Below are 27,874 nucleotides of genomic sequence, written 5' to 3' on the forward strand. Positions count from 1 at the left end.
CCCTTCTTCAGAAATCATTTCTGAAGAAGGGTCTAGGCCCGAAACGTCAGCCTTCCTGCTCCTCTGATGCTGCTTGGCCTGCTGTGTTCATCCAGCTCTAAACCTTGTTATCTCTTGTATACAAGTCTAGTCAAATTAAGGGTCACTGGACCCGCAACGTTAACTCTTTTTTTTCCCTCCCAGATGCTGCCAGACCTGTTGAGCTTTTCCAGCAACTTTGTTTTTGTTCCCGATTTAAAGCACCTGCAGTTCTTCAGGTTTCTATCAAGTCAAATTAATCTCTCTTCATAGGACAGTCCTGCTATGCCCAGTATTAGCCTAGTGAATCTCTGCTAAACTCCCTCCAAGGCTAGTACATCCTTTCTTCAGTAGGAAGAACAAAACTGTGTGTAATTCTCCACATGTGATCTCACCAAGGCCCTGTATAACTGCAGTAAGATATCCCTACTTCTGAACTCAAAACTTCTTGCAATGAAGTCCAGCATAACATTTCCCTTTGTAATTGCTTGCTGCACTTGTCTATCTACTTTCATTGATTATCTCATTGACTGATATACAAGGACATCCAGATCCCTTTGTTCATCCACACTTCAAAACTAAAATTACCATTTGAATAATACTCTTCCTTTCTGATTTTCACATAAATGTATGTAACTTAACATTTAGCCATGTTAGATTTCCTCTGACATTGGTTTGCCCACTCATTCAACTTGTCTAAACCACCTTGAAGCTTCCTCGCATCTTCGTCACGATTCAAAATCCCACCCAGTTTTGTCATCAGCAAACTTGGAAATGTTGTATTTGGTTCCCTCATCCAGGACCTTTTATATATATTGTGAATAGCTGGGACTCCAGCACTGATCCTCACAGTACCCGATGAGACACTGGGTGCCACTTTGAAAAAGACCTATCTATTCCCATGGTCTGTTTCCTGTCTGTCAACCAATTCTCAATCTATACCAATATATTATCTCCTACCCAATGTACTTTAACTTTACATACTAACCTCTTATGAGGAACCTTATCAAAAGACTTCTGAAAATCTAAAAACATCATATCCACTGCTTCGCCCTCGTGTATTCTATTTAAACCAACACCCAAAAAAACTTCAGTTGATTTGTTAACTATGGTTTGTCTTTCTTGCTGGCTTTGTCCAACCAGTTAATATATATTCTAAATAAAATCAAGTAAAATCAGAAATATGGTAAGAAAATTCCAAATAATAGGCTATTTAGTGAACTTATTATCTCTTCTCCACCAATATGTCTTTCACAGATTGTGCAGGCAGGAACATAATGTTGAGGACCAAGTCCAGCCTAGGCCTGCCCAAGTGTAAATAATTTTCCCAACCATGCTGCCTTTTCCTGTTGCTATGAGGCTGGTGAAAACCTGGTCAATAGCAGTTTCCCAAGGATGCCTCTTTCTCTATTGTAACAACTTCAATCTGAATAAAATGAGAATATGAATTCCTGAAATTGTATCTAATAATTGAATTTTGTTTGAACCAATTCATTCCCATCAGGACTGCATAATGAAAAGAATGAGAAAAGGTCCGTTAGCTGATCAAGTCCATCATGGTCACATTGTATCGGTGAAATCTTGTGCATTTTATTCCCTGACCAGGAAATTTCTTCAGAGCATCAAAAAAGAACCCATGACCAGTTTTGTAAAGTGTTCTTAGAAATTTCTTCCTGATTTCCCAAGGAATCTTGGTGGCTCATTATTCCTCATAGTCATAGCAAACTGGCAATGTATCTCTCAGAAACTTACAAGTTGCTCTTTATAGGATTGTCATTGATATTCTTTACCATCCCGTTTGCACTAGAAAGTGATGATCTACAGTTAATTAACACTTGCTGACACTCGAGTTCCTTTTCAGGCTTTTTCCTATTCCACTAACCAGCAAGTATTTGGGTATTTAAAATGAGTCACTAATTATTACAACATCTTTCCCCATAATTCCACTCTGAATTTGTTGCTTTTAAAAGGTGTCCTTGCATATCCGAAACATCCCGGAAAGTTTTTAATCTTTCAATTATTGTTGACAAGTGCAAGCTACTTGGGTTTGATTTAATTTTGTGTTAGGTTTAATGCTCTCGAGTTCAGCTGAGGAATACAATGACTGGCACCATTTGTTTTAGAGGAAAATGCTGCATTATGTGATAGGTTGTCATGATGAATTTTAGGTTTGTTGGGCGTGTCTGATATTAACAGAAATGATTAAACTATTCTGTATATATTTACATTCAAAATGCATATCTAATTCACTTTTCAATCAGCTCATCTCTTGCCTCTTGGCCCTGACAGTCACTTCATGATATTTGTGGCATATTAAGATTCATGTAAATCATGATAATCTAAAAGGTCACATGACACTGCCGTCAGTAAGATAGTATACACCAGTCTAGGATGAGCTTGTGAGGAGGAAGTCTTCAATGTTGTACTGGAGAGTTGGATTTGATAACCCACTATGTAGTTAAAGGAGTGTGACAGTAAATCATAAAGTAGGTAACTCTATTGGCTTAAAGCACAAGTCAAACATTTTGGCAGCTGGGGAAAAAGAACTTCATAGTTAGGATCTGAAGTTAAAATAGAGTCCAAGGTACAAAGCTGAAAATGGAAGATTCTAAATTAGTACAAGACCTCAGAAGACTTTGTAGGAGCAGCTGAATAAAAAGCAGGAAGACTGTGCATGCAGGCCAAGAAGATAACTTTGGGAAAAAGCTGGAGAAAGAAGATTCCTTATGCAAGGAAAAGACTTCAGAAGACTTCAGTTACAGGGCAACTGAGCAAGAAGATTCAGAAGGGTGCCAAGAGAAACCCTATTTGACAATAATCTGGAAGGTAAAGATGTGGAATTCAAGTACTTTGACAGCAACAAGGAAAAGCCTAAGTGCTCACCCTGGTCAGTCAAGCGCGATAATCCATAGTGACTGCATCTCCAGCAGAATTGGCTGACGTCAATAGCCTGATCACACAGAAGGCCCACATCAAGGTCACAACTGGCAGCTTTGGAAGTGGCAGTTTCACATGAATGAATTAAGATTTACTCCCAAATAACATCAACAAATCAGCACATTTTTATATGATGTTGTTCCAATAGCTGATGATGTTCTGGTAAGACAAAGTGTGCAAGAAAGTACTCTGTAATATGATGCCTACTTGGATCCCAAAGGTGATTTATTGACAGGACAGGCAAGATTAAATCAGCAATGTCAGAATCTGGGAGAATCAATACAAGCCTTTTTAATGGATTTTCTTGCCTACCAGGATATGCTGATGTGGAGCTTTGAAGGATGAAGAAATTAGAGACTGTATTGTAATCCTTGTAAGGGATGAGAATTTATCAGACTCTTCGACTTTCTTCAATCTAAGAAAGATTTAACATTGGAACAGGCAATCCAATTCATTTTGCACTCAGACATCAGAGCCCAAAATCAGTCATTAGTCACTGTAAGGAAACATCAGGGATTCGTCTGAATTGGTCGGATACATAGCGGAATTGTCACCATCCTGAAAACCAGCATATATGGCAAAAGAGCAGGGATAAACATACCTAACCATGTTAGGTTGTGCAAGGTGTGGCCCCAAAGACCATTACAAACACAACAAATGTCCAGAAGGGGAGGCTAAGTGCTATAAATGTGGCCAGCTGGGAAACTTTAGAGAATGTTGTAAATTTAAGGTCACCCTCATCACCTGCAAAAAAGATAATTTCCACAGAAAAGGAAATGGAAGTTCAAGCATTTTAAGGTACAAAACAAGAGGTGGGGGCATCATTTCTAGGAAGATCAAATAGAGTACAGATGAATTTTGGAACAGCAGTGTGAAGGTGTAATCCTTTGAAATAGAATACAGACCTAACACAGAAGCTGTTTCAATGCTGGCAGACGACCTGTCATGGTTGAACTCTGAGAATCAGACCAGCAAGCATAAAATGCCAAAGTGCAAGAGGCAGTGATTTTCCAATGCTTGAGAAGTTTGCCATGAAATGTAGTAATAGAGGACTAAATGTCAACAAAACATTCTATATACTGAAGAATCAGAATACCTGTGTTAAGCAGAAATTCATTTGAGGTCTATTACAGAGAATGGATACAATTCTTCATAATGAAGGTGGGAGAACGTTTCAACAGGTTTTTCCATAGGTATTCGAAGATTCATGCCACCATACGCAGTAGTATCACAACTCTGCAATAAGATGCTCAGCCCATCTGCTTGTACGTTCCCCCTAAAATTCCTAATTCTTTGTTTGGGGAAAAGTAAAATCTCAGTTCAACAACATAATTGAAAAATAGGTCATATCTCCAGTGACAGAACCAACACAGTAGTGCTCAGGACTATAATTATACCCAAGATGCTGGAGAACAAAGAGCATGTGTGGATCTCACTGTTCAATAAAGGAGTAAGGAGGGAAATTCATCCTATTTCATTCATCAGTAATAGTTTGGTAGAATTGGCAACACAAGTTTTGCACAAAACTGGATGCCATTAGACCAATTGTCAAGATTGCTGACGACATTTATTATACCATTTGGGCAGTGTTGCTTCCATTTGGGATGTGCTGTGCACCAGAAGTTATCCAAAAGGCAATGTCTGGTATCCGGGAAAAGAAAGAAACTACCACTTGCATGATGGATGATATCCTAGTGCAGGATAACATGAAGAGGAAACATAGCCATTGGGTTAGGCATGTGTTTAAGTCATGACTTCACACTAAACGAAGAATGCCAATTCTCTTAAATGACTGTTTTCTAGGACAGATTATCCAAGAGCAAAACATCACAGTTGTTCCAAGGAAGATCAGAGCCATCAGTGTTTTTCTGGTACTGCAGTATGTAAATTAAGTGTGGCACTTCTTAAGTGTGATAAAGCAAGTAGGAATGTTTATCTGTAATTTAGCCAGTCTTACATAACCCATAAAGAGTCAGGAACAGACTGCAGTTTCTGAAAGGATTAAGGAAAAATTGCTTTCTCTTGATGCTTTTGCACAGCACAATTCAGGCTTATTCGCCATAGTAGATGCAGATGCATCATCAACACAGCACTAGCAGCAGTCCATGTTCAGGCACAAACAGACAAAACATTAAACTTTTTTAAATCAAGTATTTTGACATAGACTAAGTGGATGTTGACAACCATAGAGAAGGGAGCTTTAGCAGTTAAAGGACATATGAAAGGTTCACAGACTATCTTGTGGGACTAAAATTTCAGGTTGAGTTGGACCACAAGCCTTCAGTAAAACTCTTGGTATGAATAGAAATTTCAAATGTGCATCTACGCAAATAAAAATGCAGACTTTTTAGCCAATAAAACACTGTCTCAACCCCAAAATAAGAGCATGTAGGAAACAAGTCCGCTATTCCACAAGTTTCCACAAATTTGAGATATGATCGACTTAATCACAAGGATGGTTAATTTGCCTGACTGTGATCACTATCCAAGATAAAAGATGTTCATACCAGGTTTCATCAATTATCAAAAAAAACAAGTTATTTATTATAACGAGCTTTTCTTTTAACAAATGGCAAAATGGATTATTAATAACTAATATGCAAATATAAATTATGTCTTTTTAAATCCAATCATCACATTCACTCTCAAATGGGACAGATAAGACAGAGAAGACAAACAATTTAGCAGGAATATTGTGGGTGGAACATATGGGGAAAAAGGAACCAAGTGTTGAGGTCAAAAGTCCAAAATAAAAAGTGAGTGAATGACATGACTTTTGAACAATCCTGTATTGGGTTTTAGTAATTCTATTGTGTTGTTGTCAGTTGAGGTGATCCTCAATTTGGTACCTGGTCAGTTGGATGCAGACCTTTTGTTTGATTTTGAACTTCTTTTCAGCATCACTTAGCACCGGTTTTCTTCTATTCGTAGAGAGGAAGAGACAGAGAAATCAGTTCTGGCTGTACACTTTCACAACTGAGTTTTGCTACTCCTTTTTTATTGGTTCCGTCACAAGCCAGAACTTAAAGCCAATCCAAAAGGTTTTGCTGGGCATTTTTATTCAACCAAAAGTATCAAATGCAACTTCTCTAAAAGTTACATGCTCTTGCGTAACTAATGAATGAACACCACATAGTTCCACTTATCCTTCAAGTTATATAAAAAAAACTTGTTCAGTCTCTACAACACAGCAATCCAAACTTTTATTTGAAATATAAACTGAAAATAGAGTATATTTAGTCCTTATGATAAGAATATGGCATACTCTGTTTCGTGTAAGGTGCAAGTAATAGCAAATACACTAGGATCAACAGTGGATTGAGGAGGAAAAGGAGATCTTATTCTGGAGAAGAAGTAGAATCTTGTTCTTCAGCAATACCAATATCTGGCTGACAACTGAGGGAAATTTCTGATCAATTTTTGCATCTCATAAAATCTGACAAAGAGTGCACAAAGGTCAGAACATTTATTGCGAGAATCATCAAAAATAGTCCAGCAGATCAATTGCTGAAAAGGTTTAATGAGCAGGAGCAATACTTGTCATTAGGCAATGAGTTATTGGTGTACGACAGTAGAATGGTTATATCACAGTAAATGTAAAGCTAAATCCTGCAGAAACTCAGGAGGATACCTAGGAATCCTGAAGTGCAGAGAAAAACTGCAAAATAGGAAAATGTAGAATAAACAGTCTATTTTAATTTGTGCTATATAAATTTAGTATCCCTGATATTTTATTCAATCGGTCCACTACTCCATAAGTCTCGGTGAGACACCTGTGACTATACATTATCTGCCAGTGCCTTGAAGCCTGGATTGTTCTGCATGTTGAGATGCTTGTCATATACAAACCATCAAATGGGTACTTGTGAGGCGGGTTTGAAACTTTGATTTGATTTTTCTTCATTTGGAAGAAGATTGCTTCACAGAGGTACGTGTAGTCAATGTAAACTTTCACTTTAAAACACACTAGATGATAGAAGTCATGGTTTACACTGAGTCTCTAAAAATCACTGTCCCTTGATCTGACTTTCAGCTCAGTATCATTCCACACTGTAATTATCTCCATATCAACTCCACTGCTTTGTAATTCAAATGCTGATGGAATTTGGTAGCCAACCCACTCATGTAAACTTTAAGAAATGGATTTCAAACAAACACATCAATGTGTTCTATCACTTTGAATTCCTGAAATCACCAGTTGAATTCCTCTGCTAACTTCCTCCGGTGTGCACAGAGGTTTTCTGTGTAAAAGCACTTCTCTTTTGGCTTTGATTTGTTTTCTAATATTCTCTCCAGACTTGGAAAGTGTTTCGGTGTTTAGTCTTTAATTGGAAAGATTACAGATTCAGCTTCAATTTGAAAGCATTCTTGGCACTGATCAGTGTACTGAAGTTCTGTACTTTGCCTGCAGTTCACAGTTCAGCTTGCTCAGTTTTGATGTCATGAAGCCTCCTGTTTCCCAATTACTGCTTCCTGAATGACTGTAGAGGGTTTCTTTTGCCTCCATTACAATGCTTGAAAGACCTTCTTCTCCATTAGCATTTTTAATTTTTCAATTTTTTGTAAGGTCTGTTTCTGTGCGAGTCTTGAATTAGTCATATGGGAGAGTGAATATGAACAGGGTTGGCTAATTAGCCACTCCATTCTATACCATCATGAGATCATGGCTGATTTCTGACCTAACTCCGCATTACTTACTTTTTCTCCTTATCCCTTAAAACTTTGACTGACAAAAACCCATATCTCTGACCCAGCCACTTTCATCTCTTCCACAAAGGAACTGTATAATAACAGGGGGAAAAATGCATGAATCTGGGTGGAGGATAGGGAAATATAACTAACTGAAGAGCTCTATCAAAGCTGTATGCTGGGCAAATGGATTTGTCCTGTGCTGTAAATTCTAAGATTCTTTGAACGATGTAGCAGTCAATTTATTTGGATAAACCTGTAACAGTAGTTTTTTAGATAAAAACAATCCTTCATCTTTCAATAAAGCAAAGGATAGCAAATGTAGAAAAATATCTGAACATTTCTGGTATTGACTGATGCATAAAACCTGATGTTGTCTGGGATTTGTGTCCTTCCTACAACCCGCTGAGGTGTGCAAGAGTTATTGAATATGTTAATAACTGTCTGCCACGAGTGACAGTGAGAAAGAAGAAGCCTGAACTGGCAGTGTACATTTTGAAAGCTGTAATGCTAGATTTTGACTGATCAATATGCTCCAATATTTTGTTTCCCTTCAGAAATCGTAATGAACCAGTGTTTCGCCTCCATACATGGCGCAGAGAAGAATGGATGCATTTAGCGGTGGTAGCTTGTGGGGACCGGCTTGAAGAAACAATGACCATGTTAAAATCAGTTCTTCTCTTCAGCTTAAATAAGATAAAATTCCATATTTTTGCTGAAGATACTCTGCAACCACAATTTGAAACTAGTGTAAGTACTCCAAATGAAAACAAGTTTAAGGTGTTAAAAACGTGTTCTTTATATATACAATGTCTGTTAAATAGTGCAACTGTTAATCTTGGATGGAAGATTATGCCAACATCGTTTTTGCAACTTACTTTAATTGGATTGCTTTCTATTCTCTCACATACTGACTTTATATTTTCTGACTCTACACTTATGTTTTGTCTCTGAATTTTGTTTGAATTCATTTAATAGTGTAATGACTAATGTATTGATGCATCCCACATAAATGGCCTCTTGTAGCTCAAATGGTTCCTTTCCTAAAAGTACAATTCAATGCTTTGGCTAGTTTATTGCTTTTTTTATAGTTAATTATGCAGCAGAATATATTTCTGAATCAAAATCCACTGTTGTTGGTATTTGTAAAAGCAGTGGATCAGTCACCTTGGTGACTAATTGATGTTTGTACAATGCATGCTCAATGTTCAACAGGTAGAAGTTGACCAGTATGAATAAATAGACATTCACGTCAATTATTAAGTTGCAAGTGCTTATGCTGAGCTCATGTAACATTCACAACAGGAAAGTCCCCATTTAAAAACAAATTGCTGGACAAACTCAGCAGGTCTGGTAGCATCTGTGGAGAGAAAGCAGAGGTAACGTTTGAAGTCCAGTGACCATTCTTCAGAACATTCTCTAGAAATTCCTGTTTTTGTTTTGAATTTCCAGCATCTGTAGTTTTTTTTTCATATTCCCTGGTCTGTGTTGGAATAACTGATCTCAGCCAGAGAGAGAAAGACTTGCAGTTTGGTTTCTCAGAACACCCAAAAGAATTTTACTGTAATTGACTTGCTTTTGAACTGCAACCATTGTTGTAATGTGCAATGGTTGCAATTTACACCGAGCAAGCTCCAATAACAGCAAAGTGATAATGCACAGGTAATCTGCTCATTAATGCTGGTTGAGGAAATATTGCCTAGGATACGGGGGTAGAAACATTCCTGCGTTTCTTTCAAAAGCTGTCAAGGAACCATAAAAGGGCAAATGGAGTCTTGGTTTAGCATATTATCAAATGATAGAACCTGCGACAGTGCGGAGCTCCCTCCAAAAATGTGCAGGCTAGGTGGATTGGCCATGCTAAATTGCCCATACTGTCCAGATATGTGGAAGGTGATAGGTGGATTGGCCATGGGAAATGCAGAGTTTCAGGGATAGGGTAGGGGGGGGTGTGGGTCTGATTGGGATGCTCTTCAGAGGGTCGGTGTGGACTTGTTGGGCTGAAAAGCCGGTTTCCACACTGTAGGGATTCTATGATTCTGTTTTGAAGTATCAGCCGAGAATTTGTATTCTGGTTTCTGGATTGGGAATAGAAGCCGCAACCTTCTGTGTGAATCGATGATTCCATATTTTTGCTTGTAACTACATATCTCTGCTTGTCCGATGTTGCTGCCTGATTTGTGCATAAACAATAAGTCTGGCCCACCATAATTGCATCTAACAGTAAAGAACCAATTACCAAGCCAGAATGTTCAGTTGCAGTTGTTGATAAAATCAAAAAGCATCAAATTGCATAAATTCTTACTAACCCAAGAAGATGTCTTTGTCCAATAATATCTGTGCTTCCCTCACATTCTTACAAGTTACTACTTGTTTCTTACAACATTAAGCTGCTCTTTTGTTTAAACAATATGCAACTTTGTGCAATATACTTAGATCTCCTTGGGACTGGTTTTCAATTACATAGTGTCGTTTAATGAAAGCAACAGCTTGTTACATTGAAAACATGATATAAATATGTGACTTACCTATGTGCTTCACAGGAATTTTATGAAAAAAAATTGAGACCAAACCTCGTAACGAGGTACTCAGACAGAGGTTCAAAAACTTGATTTTTAAAGAGCCTCTTAAAAAGAGATAGGAAGTTTTAGGAGGGAAGTCTACAGTTTAGGGCTTTAACAGTGGATCAGCAATGCTCACCAGGCCAAAATTTGTGGAGCAAAAATATTTCAGAGGATTGTGTGGCTGCAGGAGTTTTCAGACACAAAGAAGAGTGAGACCATGTGAGAATTTGAAAATGAGGAGAAGAATTTTAAAATCGAGGCACTGCTTAACTGGATACCAGTGTAAATTAGCAAGCAATAGAGGAGTGATGGACGAACAAAGCTTGGTGCAAGTTCAAACTTGGCCACCAGAGTTTTGATTGACATCAATTTAATGATGGGCAAAATGTGGAAGACCTGTGAGGTATTAAAATATAATTAGAATAGTCAGTCTAGAGGTAACAAAGGCATGGATGAGGTTATCAACCAAATTTATTGCAGTTTGTTCATCATTTGATATGCTAAACAATTAAATTCCACTGTTAAATGAACGAGCTTACATACACTTCCTGGACTAATGTTGCCCAGTGTTAGGAATATTTAGCCAATATATAAATGTTACTATATATGTTTAATGTTGTTTTCAATTTCTGAAATAGTTCATAATTTTTGAAAAATCCAAATATTTACTATTGATGTGCCTGCAGGATCCGAATTATTAAATCAGGATTGATCCAAATGAAGCATGCTGTGAATTGTTTTCTAATTCAGAATTATAGAGAAATAAAATGACATGATCAGAATGTTGAACACTTTTAGAAAACATTAAATGCTGAAGAAGGATGAGAACTGACTGGAGCATGGATCTATCTCTCTTGCAGCCGAACGGGCTCGTGGTCATCTCTCTCTGTTTCCTCTAAAGGACTGAATTGAAATTAGTTTGCAAGGATCTTAATTCTGAGTGGGGCTGACCTTCAGTAGAGATTGACCATAATATACTGCAGGTTTCCCTTCAGTTATTGATGTAATTCAGAGATCCTCAGATGGTAATTGATATAAGGAAATGATGTATGTCACAGTTGTTTGATGTTTGACATTTTATGTTCGAGTGACAGCTGATGCCTCTATTCCGATCACTTGACACATCAATTGCACGTGCCCTGTAGAGACGATGTGCTTATCTGAGATTGGAGAAGGTGCTATTTTAAGTAAATGAAAACAGTTGGCAGTTACATGGTGATTGCATGAGGTAAAATTGATAACTGAACACTACAAAGAGATTCTTCTTATACTTGTGGGAAAGAGTATGCTAGGGACCTTCAATATAAAAGAGTCAGCAAGAAATCTAGTAAGGACTTCAGTCTGCACTGAGACATGTTAAGACTGGGAAACGTGCGACCACAGGGAGTGATTGAAGCAAATAGTGACAATATTCAAATCTGCCCCGCAACAGGAAGTGGCTTAATGTGAGGTTTTTGATAGGTTACTCACAACAGTGAGAGGGTCACTGAAAAGGAGTTCAAAGTTAACAGCAGTGAGTCAGGGTGTGAGAAATAGAACAGACTCATGTTAGGAGTGCTGTAGTTAACTGTACAACTGGGAAGGTGACAAAACTCCACAAATTCTGTGTAGGGACTTAGTGAGGAATAAAGAGCAGCTGGAAGGCTCTGTGCGGTTATAACTCCGGGAGTTCTTGGAAGTATTAGGCAGCTAAGTGTTAGAGCCAGGGCTCAATAGAAACCCTGGGGGAATTGAGAAAGTGGGAAGGTTGCTGAATTTGTACTGAGGAAGCCATAAGGGGCTCAGAAAAAGCTTGTGAGCATTAATATTTGAGTGCTGATGAGAGAGTGGGTGTTGAAAAGCTTGCAGACAGTTTTTTTGTTTAATGCAATTGAGCAAGATGAGAGCTGGGGAGAAAAGTCCCGGGAGCATGACTCACTCAGTGAGGGTAGCTGTCAGGAAAGAGCTGTTACTATTTCAGAAGGAAAAGCCAGTAAAACTTGAGTGACATCTATTTATCTGATTTGTCTTCTATATTTCAAATGGATCTCCAGTACAACGAGTATGTTTGTTTGTTTGTTTGTTTGTTTGTTTGTTTGTTTGTTTGTTTCCAAGTACTAGTTGTGTTTTACTAGTTTTTCCCTTTTGAGATGCTCATGAGTGAGTACCAAGGGTAGTTTCAGAGTCAGATGAATGAAAACCCAAGAAAGGAGGGTGATCAACCAAAATAAGAGCAGTCATTGAGACAAACCATGATATAATGGTTCGTGAGAGGGAGTTTCAAGGCTAGATTAGCAAAAGTTAAGAATTGTAATCCATTGTGAAGTTTAATAAAATGTAATAGCCTACTGTGTCATTAACATTGGAGTGGGACGGCGGGGAAGGGGGGAATGGAGGAGTTGTGAATTGCCAAGAAATTCATGTGATCTGTCTTGATATTTAGTAAATTGAATACAGCATGGGGAAAAAGTAAAATTGATCATTTTGGCAGAAAGAATATTATCTAAAAAACATATAATCTAAATGGTGAGATATTGCAGGACTCTGAGATGCAAAATGTTCTGGGTGTCCTCATGTATGAATTGCAGAAGGTACAGCAAGTAATCGGGACCACTTTATTGTGTTTTATTGTGAGGGGGGAATGTTTTTTGTTTTATTGTGAGGGGACTTGAATGAACGAGTGGGGAGGTTATGCTTCAGTTGTACAGTATATTGGAGAGACCACATCTGGAATACTGTGTACAGTACTTGTCATCGTACTTACAGAAGGACTACACTAATCCCATTTTCCAGCTCTTGGCCCACAGCCCTAGAGGCTATGGCAACACAAGTGAATATAGCAAACTTTTTATTAACCAGTACCTATGAGACCATGGGTGTGCTGGTTGATCTAATGTTCTGGATAATCAAGAGGTAGGCATAACCGCAGTAAACCGTAACTAAGCAGAGCTTTGAGACATCAACATCCCTCAAAACGACTATATAAAAACATCAACATACCTCCTAAAATCAATCTAAAACAGTGTTTTTTATATTTATGTAAACATAGAAAATACAGGGAGACCGAGACCCCTTGGAGCTTGTGCACTCAGCTGGACAAAGCTCAAGCTGGTCAGCAATGAAACCAGTCAGTTTGGCCAATGCACCCTCCACCCCATCCCACAGACTCTCACAAACTGATGTAGCATCAAAACGATCTTGCACGACATACATGGTTACTTCCTAAGTTCCCTCCACCATTAACATCCCTCCTTTACTAAACCCATGCCCACTATTCCTGATTAATCCCTGTCTCACCAAGTGCTTCTTTATTCTGTGCCTTAGAATTCTTTCTAATAACTTGCCCCAACACCAAGGTTAGACTGTCTAGTCTGTAATTTCCTGATATATCCCTCCCACTCTGTTTGTTTAAAATAATGGGACAGTGTCAGCATTTCTCCAGTTCTCTGGCACCTCACTTGTGGCTACAGAGGATCTAAAAATTACTGCTAGAGTCCCTGATATCTCCTTCCTTGCTCAATGGTCACCTTGTATGAGTCTGTGAGTCTAACCACTTTTAAGGCTGCTAAAACTGCTAATATTTCCTTTCCCTCCATGTTAAATCTTTTTTACAATTTCACAGTTTGCCATTCTGATATTTATATCTGCATTATCCTTCTTCATTGTGAAAACTGATGCAAGTATTCATTAAGGACTGTGCGTACATCTTTGTGGTTCACAAGCATCTCTATGGTCCTCAGTGGGTCATACTCTTTAACTGGCTATTTTCTTGCTGTCTGTATAGTCCTTTATTTTGCTCACCAATGCTTTTCCTGATCCTGATTTGAGTTAGTAAATTGACAGTGGCAAAAATTGACAAACTGCTTTGAAGAGTTGGCACAGGCAATCAATAGTTGAAAACTCCAGAACGGTCTTATTTGTAAGTGTAGATACGTGAATTGAAGAAGTTTCATGCATCGTGATTTACAATATAGATGTAGTTAATGTTTATTGGTGAGCAAAAACTGTACATACAAACTACCCTTGGTACTCACTCATGAGCATCTCAAAAGGGAAAAACTATTAAAACACAACTAGTACTTGGAAATAAACAAACATACTCGTTGTACTGGAGATCCATTTGAAATGTAGAAGACAAATCCTGTAGAAGGAAATCGAAGTGTTTAAGGCACAATATTAGTGTTGTGTTGCTGAGCTTGCAAGAGTGGTGCGTATGGTTGGTTGCAGCATTCCCACTAATTTTTTCTCTGCACGGAACCAAGATCTGTGTGCAGTGAAGTCAATGCTGCAAGCAGAGAGGGAACATCACTCACCCTGCTCAGACCCTCGGAGTGGCTGTGCAGCTTAGTGGAAATGTTGATCAATTGTTATAATTGAGAGTTCTATTTAGAATTCAAATTTCAGTGACTGAAGTGATGCAGTGGTAGTATCACTGAGTCAATAGTCCCCTGGCTCAAGTCCCACCTGCTCCAGACGTGTGTAACAATGTCTCTGAACAGGTTGATTAGAAAATAATTAAAATCCAAATTTGACAGAAATTACTGAGGGACTAAGGAAGGACAGTATCCTGATCTGCTCATATGAACAGCTGTAGAAGAATTGGACTGAAACATTAAATTGAACAGAAGGGCTCCTGATAACCAAAAAGTAGCCGTTGACAAAATTAGGCCAGCAGTTTATTTTTCTCAAGAGAAAAGAAACATTATTTTGACGCTTGTAAATCTAGCAATTAAATAGAAACAGAAAAGTGGATGATCATAAAAATAGGAAGAAATCTCTGAACAAGTAAATGTATTTTTTATAAAAGAAATGGAAAGTGTATAGTCATTGTTCCTGTGGAGCCAGCTGTTTATTTTCTTTAGTTACTGCAGAGTATCCAAAATCCATGTTCATTCTCTTATACAAGCTTCACGGTTGAAATTCAACAACTGGAGTCAACAGCAACAACAAAGTAAATTATATGTAGCATGTAACATTGATTTAGTCTAGAACGTTATCAGAAACTTCAGTCATTAGTTCTTTTATGAAAATAATTTTGGGTCTGCCATATATTAACAGCACTTTAGGAAATCTTTGTTTTAATCCAGATCCCATGAGCTGGCTATCCATAGTGTTAAGTTCATTTTATTCGGCCAACATAAAATGCTGGATCTACCATCATGAATTACAGTTCCTTTGAAGAAAGCTGCCAGTGAGTCTTGGGACTATGACTCTGATTATCTCAGCAAAAGTCTTTGAAACCAATTAACAAAGAATTTTGTAGTTGATAAAACATTGCATATTTTGCAGCTGACCAGGAAACCAGAAATGAAAACAATTTGAAGATCTGGTTTCCAATGCAAATGAGATGAACAATTGTTGAATGTGTAGCACATAAACAGTACTGTTTAGTGAAAGTTGTAAAACACACATCTTCAGTGAAAGATAAAGGAAATTCCACACTTCATTTTTGACCATATAATTGAAGATGAATTTATGTTCGTAATTTACTGCAGTAATTTTTTAAAAAAACTAACATTAAAATTAAAGTGTGGGTTGCTACAATGAATGTGTGCAGGAAATTACAGAATTCACCAGTGTATATTTGTTGATTACTAAAATGCTGTGGATACACCGTAGTTCACCATAGTTCAGTTATCTGTTAGTTTTCACGCAGTTTCAGAATATACCAGCATTAATTTCATTCTGTTTAAACGTCTTTAAAAGAAAATGAGAAGCTGCATCTTGTATTATAATCCCTTGTTTTTGATTTGAACAGATTAAAGCGTGGCCATTTTCCTTCAGATCGCAAGTTGACTATAACATCTACCCAATCACCTTCTTAGCAGGAAAACCCCAGGAATGGAAAAATCTATTTAAACCATGTGCTGCTCAACGCCTCTTTCTTCCAGTAGGTTGCCTTTTTTTTTTGTCCTTCAGTTGTATAACTGAAATTCTGATGAACAAATTAATAGAATAGATTTGATTATAATGTTGGGTGTTGAGGGATCACAAACCTAGGAACAACATTTCAATTCTTTGTCATTCAAGGAAGAATGATCAGGACCAGTGACAGAAATAATGTTAAGCAAGCGACAATCCTGTCGTAACATGACTGAGGATGTGAAAATGTTTAATTCACCAGGAAGACATCTATGCAAGGCAAATACAGACATTCATCTTCTCAACAAGTTGAAATAAAGAACATGTATGTTTCAAAACAGATGTGTCAACAGATTGACAATAAAGATTTGCTTTAACAAAGTGGACATGAACTGCATATGACTGTAAGAAACCCCACCAGCATCCACAGATTCAGGGCACGATATAACAAAAAATAACTTGGCTGGTCCAAACATCCACACAAGAAAGAAAGTACTTGTATTAACAGAGCAGCTGTCTTCCATGATGGATATACATGAAATGAAAGGTACCCCTGATCTGTAATGGGTCACCTACTGGAGTTAGCAGGGGCGGGTTCCTTTTTTGAAGAAAATTCAGAAAAGTAAGGATTCTTCAGATAAGGACGTGGAGCAACTATTCAGTTCAGCAGAAAAGGTATCCTCCATGAAGGAAATCCACCAGCAGAGAAATAGTTTACAGACCAATCCAGATCATAATCATACTCTAGGTGAAGCACTACCAAACATCCAAGTCCAAAGTGATCACATTGTGGAGAAATTGTTAAACCTTCAGACTTCCTGAATTTGTGAAGTTGGAGGGACAATGGACTGCTCTATTCCTTTCTTCACAAACCCATCTGTCCCTTCTAATTATTGCCGATCTACAAATCCTTTTTCACTTTACAATCCTCAAAAATTTAGTAAACTCTCAGTCCGACTCTGCTGAAGCCCTCTGTTAAAACCTCGTAGTTTGCTTGCACTCCTCGCTGAGCAAACAGGCACTTGGATTCAAGGTCCATTCTAGAGACTTGAAGATATTGTCATCTAACATAGTACTTTGTCAATTCTGATAAATGCTGTAGAACCAGTATTCAGAATAATTACTATTCAGATCAGGCCCCGTCTATCTTTTCAGTGGATTTAAACGATCCCATATCAGTATTTAAAGAAGAGCAGGATATTTTACTTGTGTCCAAGCCAACATTTACCCATCGATCAAAACAATTAAAAAGAGTACGTTTTCACTTAGTGTGGTTTGTACGGCCAGGTGTCATATTTTCCATGCTGTAACAGTGACCTGTTCGACTGGTTTTGAAGGGCTTTGGCTTATTTGGTGATATGCTACATAAATGCAAGTTTCTTTCTTTCCTCATGCTTCAGGTGCTTACAAGTAGAAACCGCCAAAACTCAACTTTGATGAGAAATTGAGATTACTAAGAAGGTTCCCACTGCTGAAAAAATTACTTGGGGCATCAGTAAAGTATCGTTAATGCGGTCTAAATTCCAGTAAAGCATGAAGTCTACTTTTGGGAAGCTCTGTAACCAATTTAATTTCATCCACAATATATGGACTTGCTTACTGCAATGATCACCCTTTATAATGGAGTAGAAGACTGTTCTTAAGATAGGCTAGGAACTATGAGCTTGGATTATTAAAACAGATACCTATTGTATTGATATAAGTGAAATTGCAGACATCTTTCAGAAATATTAAGAGGATGGATGTAATCCCTACATACATTCCTTATCAAGGGAGCTTAGAATTTTAAGCACCTTGCAAGGTTTATTCATTGGGGAATACAGCTCTGCTCGGATTAGAAATCTCATCTTGTGATCCCAGTTTGAATTGCAGTCACTTAGAGTGGAAAGCCTGATCTTCAATTTTTCTGAAGAAGGGTCTAGGCCCGAAACATCAGCCTTCCTGCTCCTCTGATGCTGCTTGGCCTGCTGTGTTCATCCAGCTCGACACCTTGTTATCTCAGATTCTCCAGCATCTGCAGTTCCTACTATCTCTTCAGTTACATCAGTTTTATTTATCTCAGTAATCAGATCCTGATTTTGAATAACCATTGCACTTAATTTATTTTATTTGCAGTTTACTTCATACATATATAGTATGTATTTTTCTTTTAAAAAAAATTCTGCATTTTTGCTTCCGAATCAGATGATTCTCAGAGATGTCGATTCGCTGCTATATGTTGATACTGATGTTCTTTTCCTGAGACCAATCGATGATGTCTGGCATTTCCTGAATTTGTTCAACTCCACACAACTTGCAGCCATGGCCCCAGAACATGAAATACCAAGAATTGGATGGTACAGTCGGTTTGCACGACATCCTTATTATGGAGCAGCTGGAGTCAATTCAGGAGTCATGCTCATGAATCTGACTCGAATAAGAAATCAACTATTCAAGGTAAAAAAGCAATAATCCACAATAAATCTTGCAAGAGTTGGGTTTTCTGCAACTGCATCCTGAATCCGTTCTGGCTCTTCCTAGGCAGGCTCTTTTAATGAAGTGTAAAAGTAGGTCCCAAGACTTCCATTAATCTTTGATCTATATCAAATGAGATGAAACTTTGTGTTATGGTTCCAAGCAGGATGAGAAAAATGGCTGGCTTTAACTGTTGAGTTTGTGCGTCTGATGGATTCGCGCAAGCTATCTGAAATGGTAGAGAGCTCAGATGTTTTTGAACGAGTTTTGACATTGTTTCTTGTAGAGAATAAATCGTTTGTTAGCTCCCAAAAATCTAGGAATGTATGACACAGATTTTGAGAGTTTTTTTAACTTCTTCTCCTGGCAGGGGCAGAGGCAAGGGCAAGCAAGTTTCTGAGACAGAATCCTGCACAAGCAGTCAAATATTAATCACAGAAAACAGCAACAAAGTGAGGCCTAGAAACAAAATTTGACATGTTATGCAGTAGAAGTTTAAAGTTAGTTTGTTTTCATTAAATAAATCTGAGGGATATGTAGCAACAAAGCGTGTTCATGGGCTTTGTATTATTACCTGTGGTTTCCCATGCCCTGACCTTGCCCCTGTGCACTTGTGGCTTGTGATTCCCTCCTCTGAAGTACATAGATGTAGAGCTGAATTTTACCAGCTCCTGAACAACATGGTGAGGCAGTTTGGAAACAACATGGCAATGGTGAGAAGGTTTGGAAAATGTGGCGATATCAGAAAAATCAGTTTCTAGATATTAAGAAAAAATGTCCAATTTTGCATCCAATGTTTGAACGGTGAGGTGAAACACTCACTAGTGAGTGGCAAGAAGTCCATTTGCATGCATTAACAGCTCATTATTGCCCATTCTCACTTCATTTGATACGCTGTTTGATATCCTTCCACACAGCACAGGGAAACTAGCTGTGATAATTTCCAACATGATAGGTGCCTGATGACTCCAGCTTGCTGCTTGCTCCTCTGGGTTTTCATCTTGGCTAGCATTCGCCAACTTTGCGGGGCACTCTCCAGGAATAATGAGTATCTGAATTTCTCATCCACACACCATTTGACACACTCCAGCCTCAATATATCATCAAAGCACTTCATAACTACATTTTGGAGAAAATTGATATGTTGAATTTTAAGGCCATTTGCACACAGGGACAGGCACCCATCTTGTTGATTAGAGCAGAGTGCATCTCGGGGCTCTTAGTTGCTCTCTGAGCACTCAGTCACTGTGCACTTGTTTGGATGCACACACACCGGGTCATGATTCTTGCCAGAGAGTTGTAGGGGCAGAGACCTTGTGTACATTTAAGGCTGAGATAGATTCTTGATCAATAGGGGAATCAAGGGTTATGGGGAAGGGCAGGAACATGAATATGAAGAAAATTTGGATCAACCATGATCCTACTGATTGGCGGAGCAGCCTTGAGAGACCGAATGACCTGCTCCTGTTCTGATTTCTTATGGTCTTACTGAAAATAGGCGGCAATTCAGTCAAAGTCGCACCAGCTTCTACGCAACCATTGCCACCTTCTGGGACATCTGATTTGAAAATGATTTTAAGCAAGATCTAGCAAACTGAAAGATGGTTATGATTGTTGGAAGTCAAGTTGCCTCAGCTCCAGGAGCCTTCTGCACGTGTTCATCAGTACAGGGTCCTAGACCCAGCAACCTTCAGTGGTTTCACCAACGACCTTCCCTCCATCCAGTCAGAGGCTTGAAATGCTGCAGCACGTAACCCTCCTGACTCCCTAAAGCCTGCCCACCATCTATAAGGCACAAGCCAGCAGTTTGATGGAATACTCTCTATTTGCCTGGATGAGTGCAACTCCAACAACATGCAAGAGGCTTGCCACCAATCAGGACAAAGTAGCCCAACAAAAACAAACATCCACTCCCTTCCCCACCAATGCACTTTAGCAGCAGTGTGTACCATCTACAAGATACAATGTGGAAATTCATTGAGGGTCCTTAGACAGCACCTTCCAAACTCTCAACTACTTCCATCTAGAAGGGCTAAGGCAGCAAATTCCACCATCTACAAATTCCCCTCCAAGCCTCTCACCACCCTGTTCCTTCACTGTCACTGGGTAGTATTCCTGCACCTCTTTCCTTAACAGCTTTAGGCTGTACTGACACTGAATGGACAGCAGTGTTTCAAGAGACAGCTCACAACAGTCCTCTCCAAGGCTAACAGGAATGGGCAATAAATGATGCCTATCCTGTGTAGCCCACTTCCCTTGAATGAATAAAAATGAAAAATCAAGGCAGTATAAGTCAAATATCATTCCGGGGGCTTGAGCACGGTTAGTTGGCCGTTGGGGCGTTGAAAGGCTCATGTCAGTACTGTGGAGTTGGCCACAGTGACACTGCAAGTCCAGTTTATCCAGTCAGGGGACTGGTGGTAGGTCAGTCGGGGAGCTTCACCGATATCAGTCAAGGTCCTGGTCACCCATCAGTTAAGGGTTGTGTTTCTGAGTGGATTGAGGAACGTGGGGCATGCTCACTCCTGAACAATTACAAAATGTTATGCTGCACTTGTTCAGCAAGCACCCCCGGTCACAGGATTACGAGGTGGTATGGTGCTATGGATGGATAGCTGTGTAGCTTGGTTCCTGTAACTGCAGTTGCAATAGCAGTAGATCAGTCGAGTGATGATGTAAAACAGCAATCAGTAGCTGAATGTAGATTTCTATTTACAACAGAGTGCCACCTGTGTCACCTGGGTACCCTCAATAGCTGTTCTTCTTTTTTATTTCCTTCCCACTATGTTTACTGTGAAGGTTTTCACGGTTGGCCCTGACTGACCTGGTACACAACAATATGGTGCCAGTGGCAGGAATCCTAGTCGGCCTGTCAGTAGTTCTGGTGTAGCTACTCCTGTTTGCTTGAAATCTCTGGAGCAGGCCTCCAGAGCTGCAATAAAGAACCTGAATTCCTTCCTTTATACCTTTTACAGTCATTGTAGACCTTTCAACAGTGTGTCCCTCATTTCTGTAGTGTGTTCACCCGTTATCACCCTACAGTTTTTAAACAGGAAACCAGTGGTAATTTCCTGATGTTTCTTCAAGTGCTCTTTCTCACTTGGCTGACAGCAGGAGTGTAAGTGAAGTAATTCAGGAGAGTTCTAAGTAAAATGTTACTTTATCTATAAAATAGTTCATGTTTTTTGCTCTTTTGATCCTATAGAACAGTATGATTCCAACTGGACTAAGATGGGAAGAACTGCTGTATCCTTTATATCATAAATACAAAAATGATATCACATGGGGAGACCAGGATTTATTAAATATAATCTTTCACTACAATCCAGGTAAGTATCGTAAAGCCAGCTGAGAATTTATTTTCCAATGTTTTTTCAAAAAAGGCAGAAAAAAATCTACCTAATACCTAGCTTTCATTTTAATTGTGACATTCTAAGATAATTAGAAATTTGCAGTGACTTGAGTCTATTCTCTGTAGTGAGGTCTTTTGTATTATCTGCAAATTGTTGAATAACTTCATTATTTTGCTGCTGAAGAACACAAATAGTTTCCCACCAGTGTTTGTTTGCATTGCATTGGAATGCATCATAACAGAGCCCAGGAATTGCAGGACATTTTTCCATTTGAAAAACCCAACCCGGGTTAAGGTTGACCAGATTAGGATTGTTGTTCTGGAGTGGTGGAGCTCCTGAGGAGTCTGGCTGGTCAATTCCTGAATGAGAGATGATGATTCTGGTAGCTGATGAAACTGTGCAGAAGGCCTGCCTGAGTGCACTGACACTGTGGAAATCTTTTAAAGAAAAGAACAGTCCCCACCCCTCACACCCCATCATGCCTCACACACTCAATAATGCCTCATTCATGCCATCCCATGTCACATCATGCCTTGCCGTTGCACTTACCCTTCATTGTTTAAAATACCCTTTACGTCAACCTACCTCCTTGTAACCACCTCCTTTGCCCTCTCATCCTTTTGCCAATTGATGCACCTCACACACCACCCTTTGCCTTCATATGTATCATGCAAACTCAACTAGTATCCACAATTGGCAGAGCTCAGGACCTGTATGAAGATAAAATAAAGTATCAGTTTAAGATTTCACTGTATTGAAAAACACATTCAATTATGTCCCTTCACATAGAGCATGGAACAGTACAGCACAGGAACACTCCCTTTGCCCCACCATGTCTGTGCCATCCATGATACCATTCACAATTAATCCCATTTGCCTGCACATGGTCCATATCCCTCCATTCCCTGCCAGTTCATTGTTTGCCTAAATGCCTGTTATTATATCTGCTTCCACCACCTCCCCTAGCAGTATGTTCCAGGCATCTACCACCCTCTATGTTTAAAAAAAAACTGGCCTTGCACATCTCTTTTAAACTTTCCCCTCTCACTTCAAACCTATGCCCCCTAATATTGGATATTTCCACCCTGGGAAAAAGACTCCAATTATCTACTCTATCCTTGCTTCTCATAATTTTATATACTTCTATCAGGTCGTCCCTCAGTCTCTGGCGCTCATGTGAAAACAACCCAAGTTTGTCCAACCTCCCCTTACAGCTAATTCATTCCAATTCAGGCAACATCCTGGTAAACTGCTTTTGCACCATCTCCATAGCCTCCACATCCTCCTTTTATTGTGTGGTTACCAGAACTGCACACAATACTCCAAATGTGGCCTAACTAATGTTTTATACAGTTGACTTGCCAACTTTTATACTCAATGTGCTGAACGATGAAGGCAAGTGTGCCATACACCTTGTTTACCTTCTTAGTCACATGTGTTGTCACTTTCAGGGAACTATGGACTTGCACCCCAAGATCCATCTGTCTATCAATGTTCCTAAGGGTCCTGATGTTTACTTTATACTTTCCTCTTGCATTTGACCTCCAAAATGCATCACATCATACTTGCCTGGATTAAACGCCATCTGCCGTTTCTCTGCTAAACTTTCCAACTGGTCTATATCCTGCTGTATCCTTTGATAACCTCCCTCACTATCCACAACTCCTCCAATCTTCGTGTCATCTGCAAACTTACTAATCAGACCACCTACGTTTTCATATAAACCATTTATATAAATTGCAAAAAACAAAGGTCCCAGCTGTGATCCTTGCAGAACACTAGTCCTAGATCTCCAGTCAGAAAAACACCCCTCCACAACTACCTTCTGTCTTCGAAGAGCAAGCCAATTTTGCAAGCAACTTGCCAACTGACTGTGGATCTTATGTGACTTAATCTTCTGGACCAGCTTACCATGAGGAACCTTGTCAAATGTTTTAGTAAAGTCTAAGTAGACAACATCCACTGCCCTACCCTCATCAATAATCTTTGTCACTTCCTCAATCAAATTTGTGAGTCACGATCTCCCCAACACAAATCCATGCTAACTACCCCGAATAAGTGCATTCTTTTCCAAATGCAAATAAATCCCGCCCCTAAGAATCTTCTCCAATAATTTCCCTACCGCTAATTTAAGAGTCACTGGCCTATAATTTCTTGGATTATCCCTGTTGCCCTTCTTAAACAAAGGAACAACTTTGGTTATTCTCCAATCTTCTGGGACTTCACCACCTGTGACTAAAGAGGACACAAAAATCTCTGTCAAGGCCCCAAAAATTTCCTCCCTTGCCTCCTTCAGTATCCTGGGATAGATCCCATCAGGCCCTGGGGACCTAACTACCTTAATGTTTTCAAGACATTCATCAGCTCCTCCTCCTTAGTATTAATATGCTTCAGAATATCAGCATACTTCTCCCTAATCTTACAACTATCCCTGTACTTCTCCTTGGTGAATACCAATTCAAAATACTCATTAAAGACCTCATCCGCTTCCTCTGGCTGCGCACATAAATTCATAAATTTGCTGCTTTGTCCTTGAGTGGCCCTACCCTTTCCTTATCTACCCTCTTGCTCCTAATATAAATAAAAAAATCTTGGAATTCTCCTTAAATTGATTTTCCAAGAACATTTCATACCCCTCTTAAATCTTTGAGTTTATTCCTGGCTTCCTTTAAATTCTTCAGGGGCTTTGTCTGATTTCAGTTTCCTAAACCTTACATATGCTTCCTTTTTTCCTTTTTGACTAAACTTCCATATCTCTCATTACCCAGGGTTCCGAAATCTTATCATCCATTTCTTTCATCGTCACAGGAACATGCTGGTCCTGAATTCCGATCAACTAACATTTTAATCACATCTGATATGTGGGAGTCTTTTACCTTCAAACAGCTGCCCCAATCTAATTTCTTCACATGGCTCACGGAGTAATCCTTGCATTGCCTGTCTGCACCCTCCCTCTTGCCCCACCCCAGTGGTCACCCATCTATCTGGCTGAACCTTTGATGTGACCATATCCCTGAAACTGCAGTGTATAAACCTTTCTGCGTCCTGTGCTCCTCCAGTGAGTCCAACTGCTGCTCCAACTTATCCATGTGGTCTGAGAGGAGCCGCAGGTAGACAGTTTATAGTTGGGCATATTTGACTTCTCACCGATCTCTCATATCTCTGAGAAGGAATATACCACTCCACTGACTGCCATTACTACCACTCTTGGAACTAACGAATTAAAAGAAAAGGAAAGACCTTACTTTGCCTTACTTTAATGCTGCTCATCCTCTTCATTGAATTCAGATGCTCACCAAAGGCCGCATTTTGACTTGAACAGCAATGCTTTGATCTTATAACCCCTCTACAAAATGCACACCGACCTTCCCCCCCCCCGCCAACAAAATGATCCTTGCGTATTATCTTATTAAATAAAGTGTTTTGTATAAGTACGTAATTCCTTATAACAATCCCTAATAATTATAGTCCACTTCGAAAAGTCCATGAGCACTTGAACGTATCAAACTGTGAAATGGTAAGCACTTGACTATGATAATGGATGGTAGTGAAGTAAGTTGTTTAGTACTAATCTAGTGTAAAAATCCTCAGGCTTATGTCAACAGAGTCAAATAGCAAGCAATGATTTTTTTTAACACTGTGGACCACTTTTTTCCAAAGATGTAAAAGACAAGGTATTTAAATGCCTTATAAAAACTGAAAAAAACTGCAGATGCAGTAAATCAGAGACAAAAATAGAAGTTGCTGGAAAAGCTCGGCAGGTCTGACAGCATCTGTTGAGAGAAAGCAGAGTTAATGTTTTGGGTCAAATGACACTTCCCCAGACCTGCCGAGCTTTTCCAGCAACTTCTATTTAAATGCCTTGATTGCTTGACAGCTCAGTTTGAGTTGTTTTTGACAGTTCCTCTTAATAATTCATCTTGACACTTCTGACAGTTTTCGCAGTTAATTTTGACAAGTCTGATGACAGTTACGGTGAACTTGACAATTGGAAAGTTTATGCCCATTCAGACCTACTTTTTAACAATTCCAAGGGGCATCATACCACTTACAAAAGGCACATTACCATGCCCAAAGGTATGGAACCATATCGTAAGGGTACTTTACAATACCTTTGCTGTCCAAAAGACTTCAGAGTGCATACCTACTGCTACTGGATCGAACTACACATACTGTGTTTCAGAGACATGTTGTGGTGAAAATCCAAGCCATAGCCTCATTGATCTTCATTTAGCCCAGCTGTGAGATGCTTCTGAAAACTGCTGAATAGAATGATCAGGGGTTCAGTAACAAAAATCATAGATTTACTTGCTTCTGTTCAACCCATAAGATAAGGTAATAGTTCGGGAATACATGACCAGCTCCTTTTCAAGAGGCATTGGTATTGTTGCAACAAAAAAAATTGAAAGAAACTTATTGCATTCAAATCACATTTCCAGGGATGACAATGCACAACCTCCTGGGCCCACCAGTCATAGAAAAACATAGCTTTAAACATTTTCAAAGTAGAAAAGAGGAATTAGAGCGAGTGACATAAATTTACAGTTGTTGTGATTTGAGTACACGTTTATTGCTGATACAAAATACTATTATCCTCGCATATTAACTGTGTCAGATACCAAAGATTGACAGGTAGGTAGTGAAATTGAATTTCTAATTAAAACATTCTTGGAGCGTGGAAACAAAGCATGAGTAATGCCTGACAGGTAATCAGTGATAATCTTGATACTGTCTCGAGTAATTATGAAGCAAAATAACAGTAGTCTTTTTATACACACATTCTACAGTTGAGCAAAGATAATGCAAATATGCATGACACCTGGTAACAAATCAGGCTAAATTATTTGACAGAGGACATTCTCAAGATTTTTTTGGTGAAATCTTTCACTCTAAATGTATTATAAGCATTAACCATTTACAGACCATTTCACAAATGCTCAGATAAACAAAGAAAGGTTGACATGCTATCCTGAATATTATAACAAATATAAAGCATTAATTCACAAATTATTTGAAATTTGAGTCTGGAGAGTTGATAAACTATTCCTGTGCAAAACATTTTCTTCCCTTCTTGTGAAAGCAGTGAGTCATGTCTGTTTTTGTGCTGACAGATTATTGGCACCAAATTCTCTGTGAACGATTCAGTTAGTGAAGCAAAGTAATGCCAGCAGCATGGGTTTTGTTCCCAGACTGACTGAGATTACTATGTAGATCCTGCCATCTCAATCTGGCCCCTTGTCTGAGCCATGGTGACCCTCAGGTTAAACCACTACCAGACGTCTCTCTCTGATGCAAGAGCAGTGCTCTGGTACAGAGGTGATTTTATACCCTGTGTAAAACAAAGGACAGATTTTATGCAGCCCATCGTGATGGAAGGCATGGTAGCTCCGTCCACTTAATCATGGGGAGGCCCTGCATCACTCTGCAATATCAGGAGAACGTCCCTTATTCAAGTCAGTGATTCTTGGTCACTGCTGTTGGGATGTCCACTAAGCTTGTTAATGAACAAATGGACATCCATTATCCCTGAGACCCCTGCATTTTTATTGATGGCTCAGGGATCAGTTAGAGGGCGCATGGGGTTTCTGCACACTCAGAAGGTCATCCAACAAAACCAGTTGGCTTTGCCAGTGGTCTCTCAGGCCAGGGATCCTTTGTGGGAGGTAGCCGCTGAAAGTCCGCCCCTGCCTTTGCTTCTGATCCACTTTCAGTTCTCTCCCACATTTCTATCCCACCTTCATTCAGCCCTGATGATCCTTGGCCTCAGTGAAGGCTTTGCACCAGCTGTCACTGCTGCTATATTGGTACTGGCAGGAAAGATGAGCTGCCAGCCTTGGATTGGTGGCTCACTCTTGGTAAGCAGGGCTTGTTCTGCCAGGGATGTCAGTCACATGGCTGGCCTGACAGTGGCTAGTTAAATATCTGAAGGCACTTGGTTTCATCAGGCAAACTGCAGTGGAAATGACGGGGGTATCCTGCCAACTCTCCAACTGGTGGGGGAGGCCCCTGTTGATTTGA

The 27,874-nt window shown here is 39.3% G+C and overlaps 1 protein-coding gene across 1 annotated transcript in view; it reads left to right on the forward strand.

Moving 5' to 3' along the window:
• Positions 1-27,874, forward strand: part of gxylt2 (glucoside xylosyltransferase 2) — a 39,494-nt gene that overhangs the window by 6,785 nt on the left and 4,835 nt on the right. Inside the window, exons 2-5 of the mRNA XM_048606431.1 lie at positions 8,202-8,394; positions 15,946-16,077; positions 18,234-18,485; positions 21,709-21,832. Coding sequence (XP_048462388.1) covers positions 8,202-8,394; positions 15,946-16,077; positions 18,234-18,485; positions 21,709-21,832 — 701 coding nt within the window. The remainder of the gene's footprint in view (positions 1-8,201; positions 8,395-15,945; positions 16,078-18,233; positions 18,486-21,708; positions 21,833-27,874) is intronic.

This window comes from Rhincodon typus, chromosome 16, assembly GCF_021869965.1.
Source record: "Rhincodon typus isolate 14 chromosome 16, sRhiTyp1.1, whole genome shotgun sequence".
Taxonomy (NCBI): Eukaryota; Metazoa; Chordata; class Chondrichthyes; order Orectolobiformes; family Rhincodontidae; genus Rhincodon; species Rhincodon typus.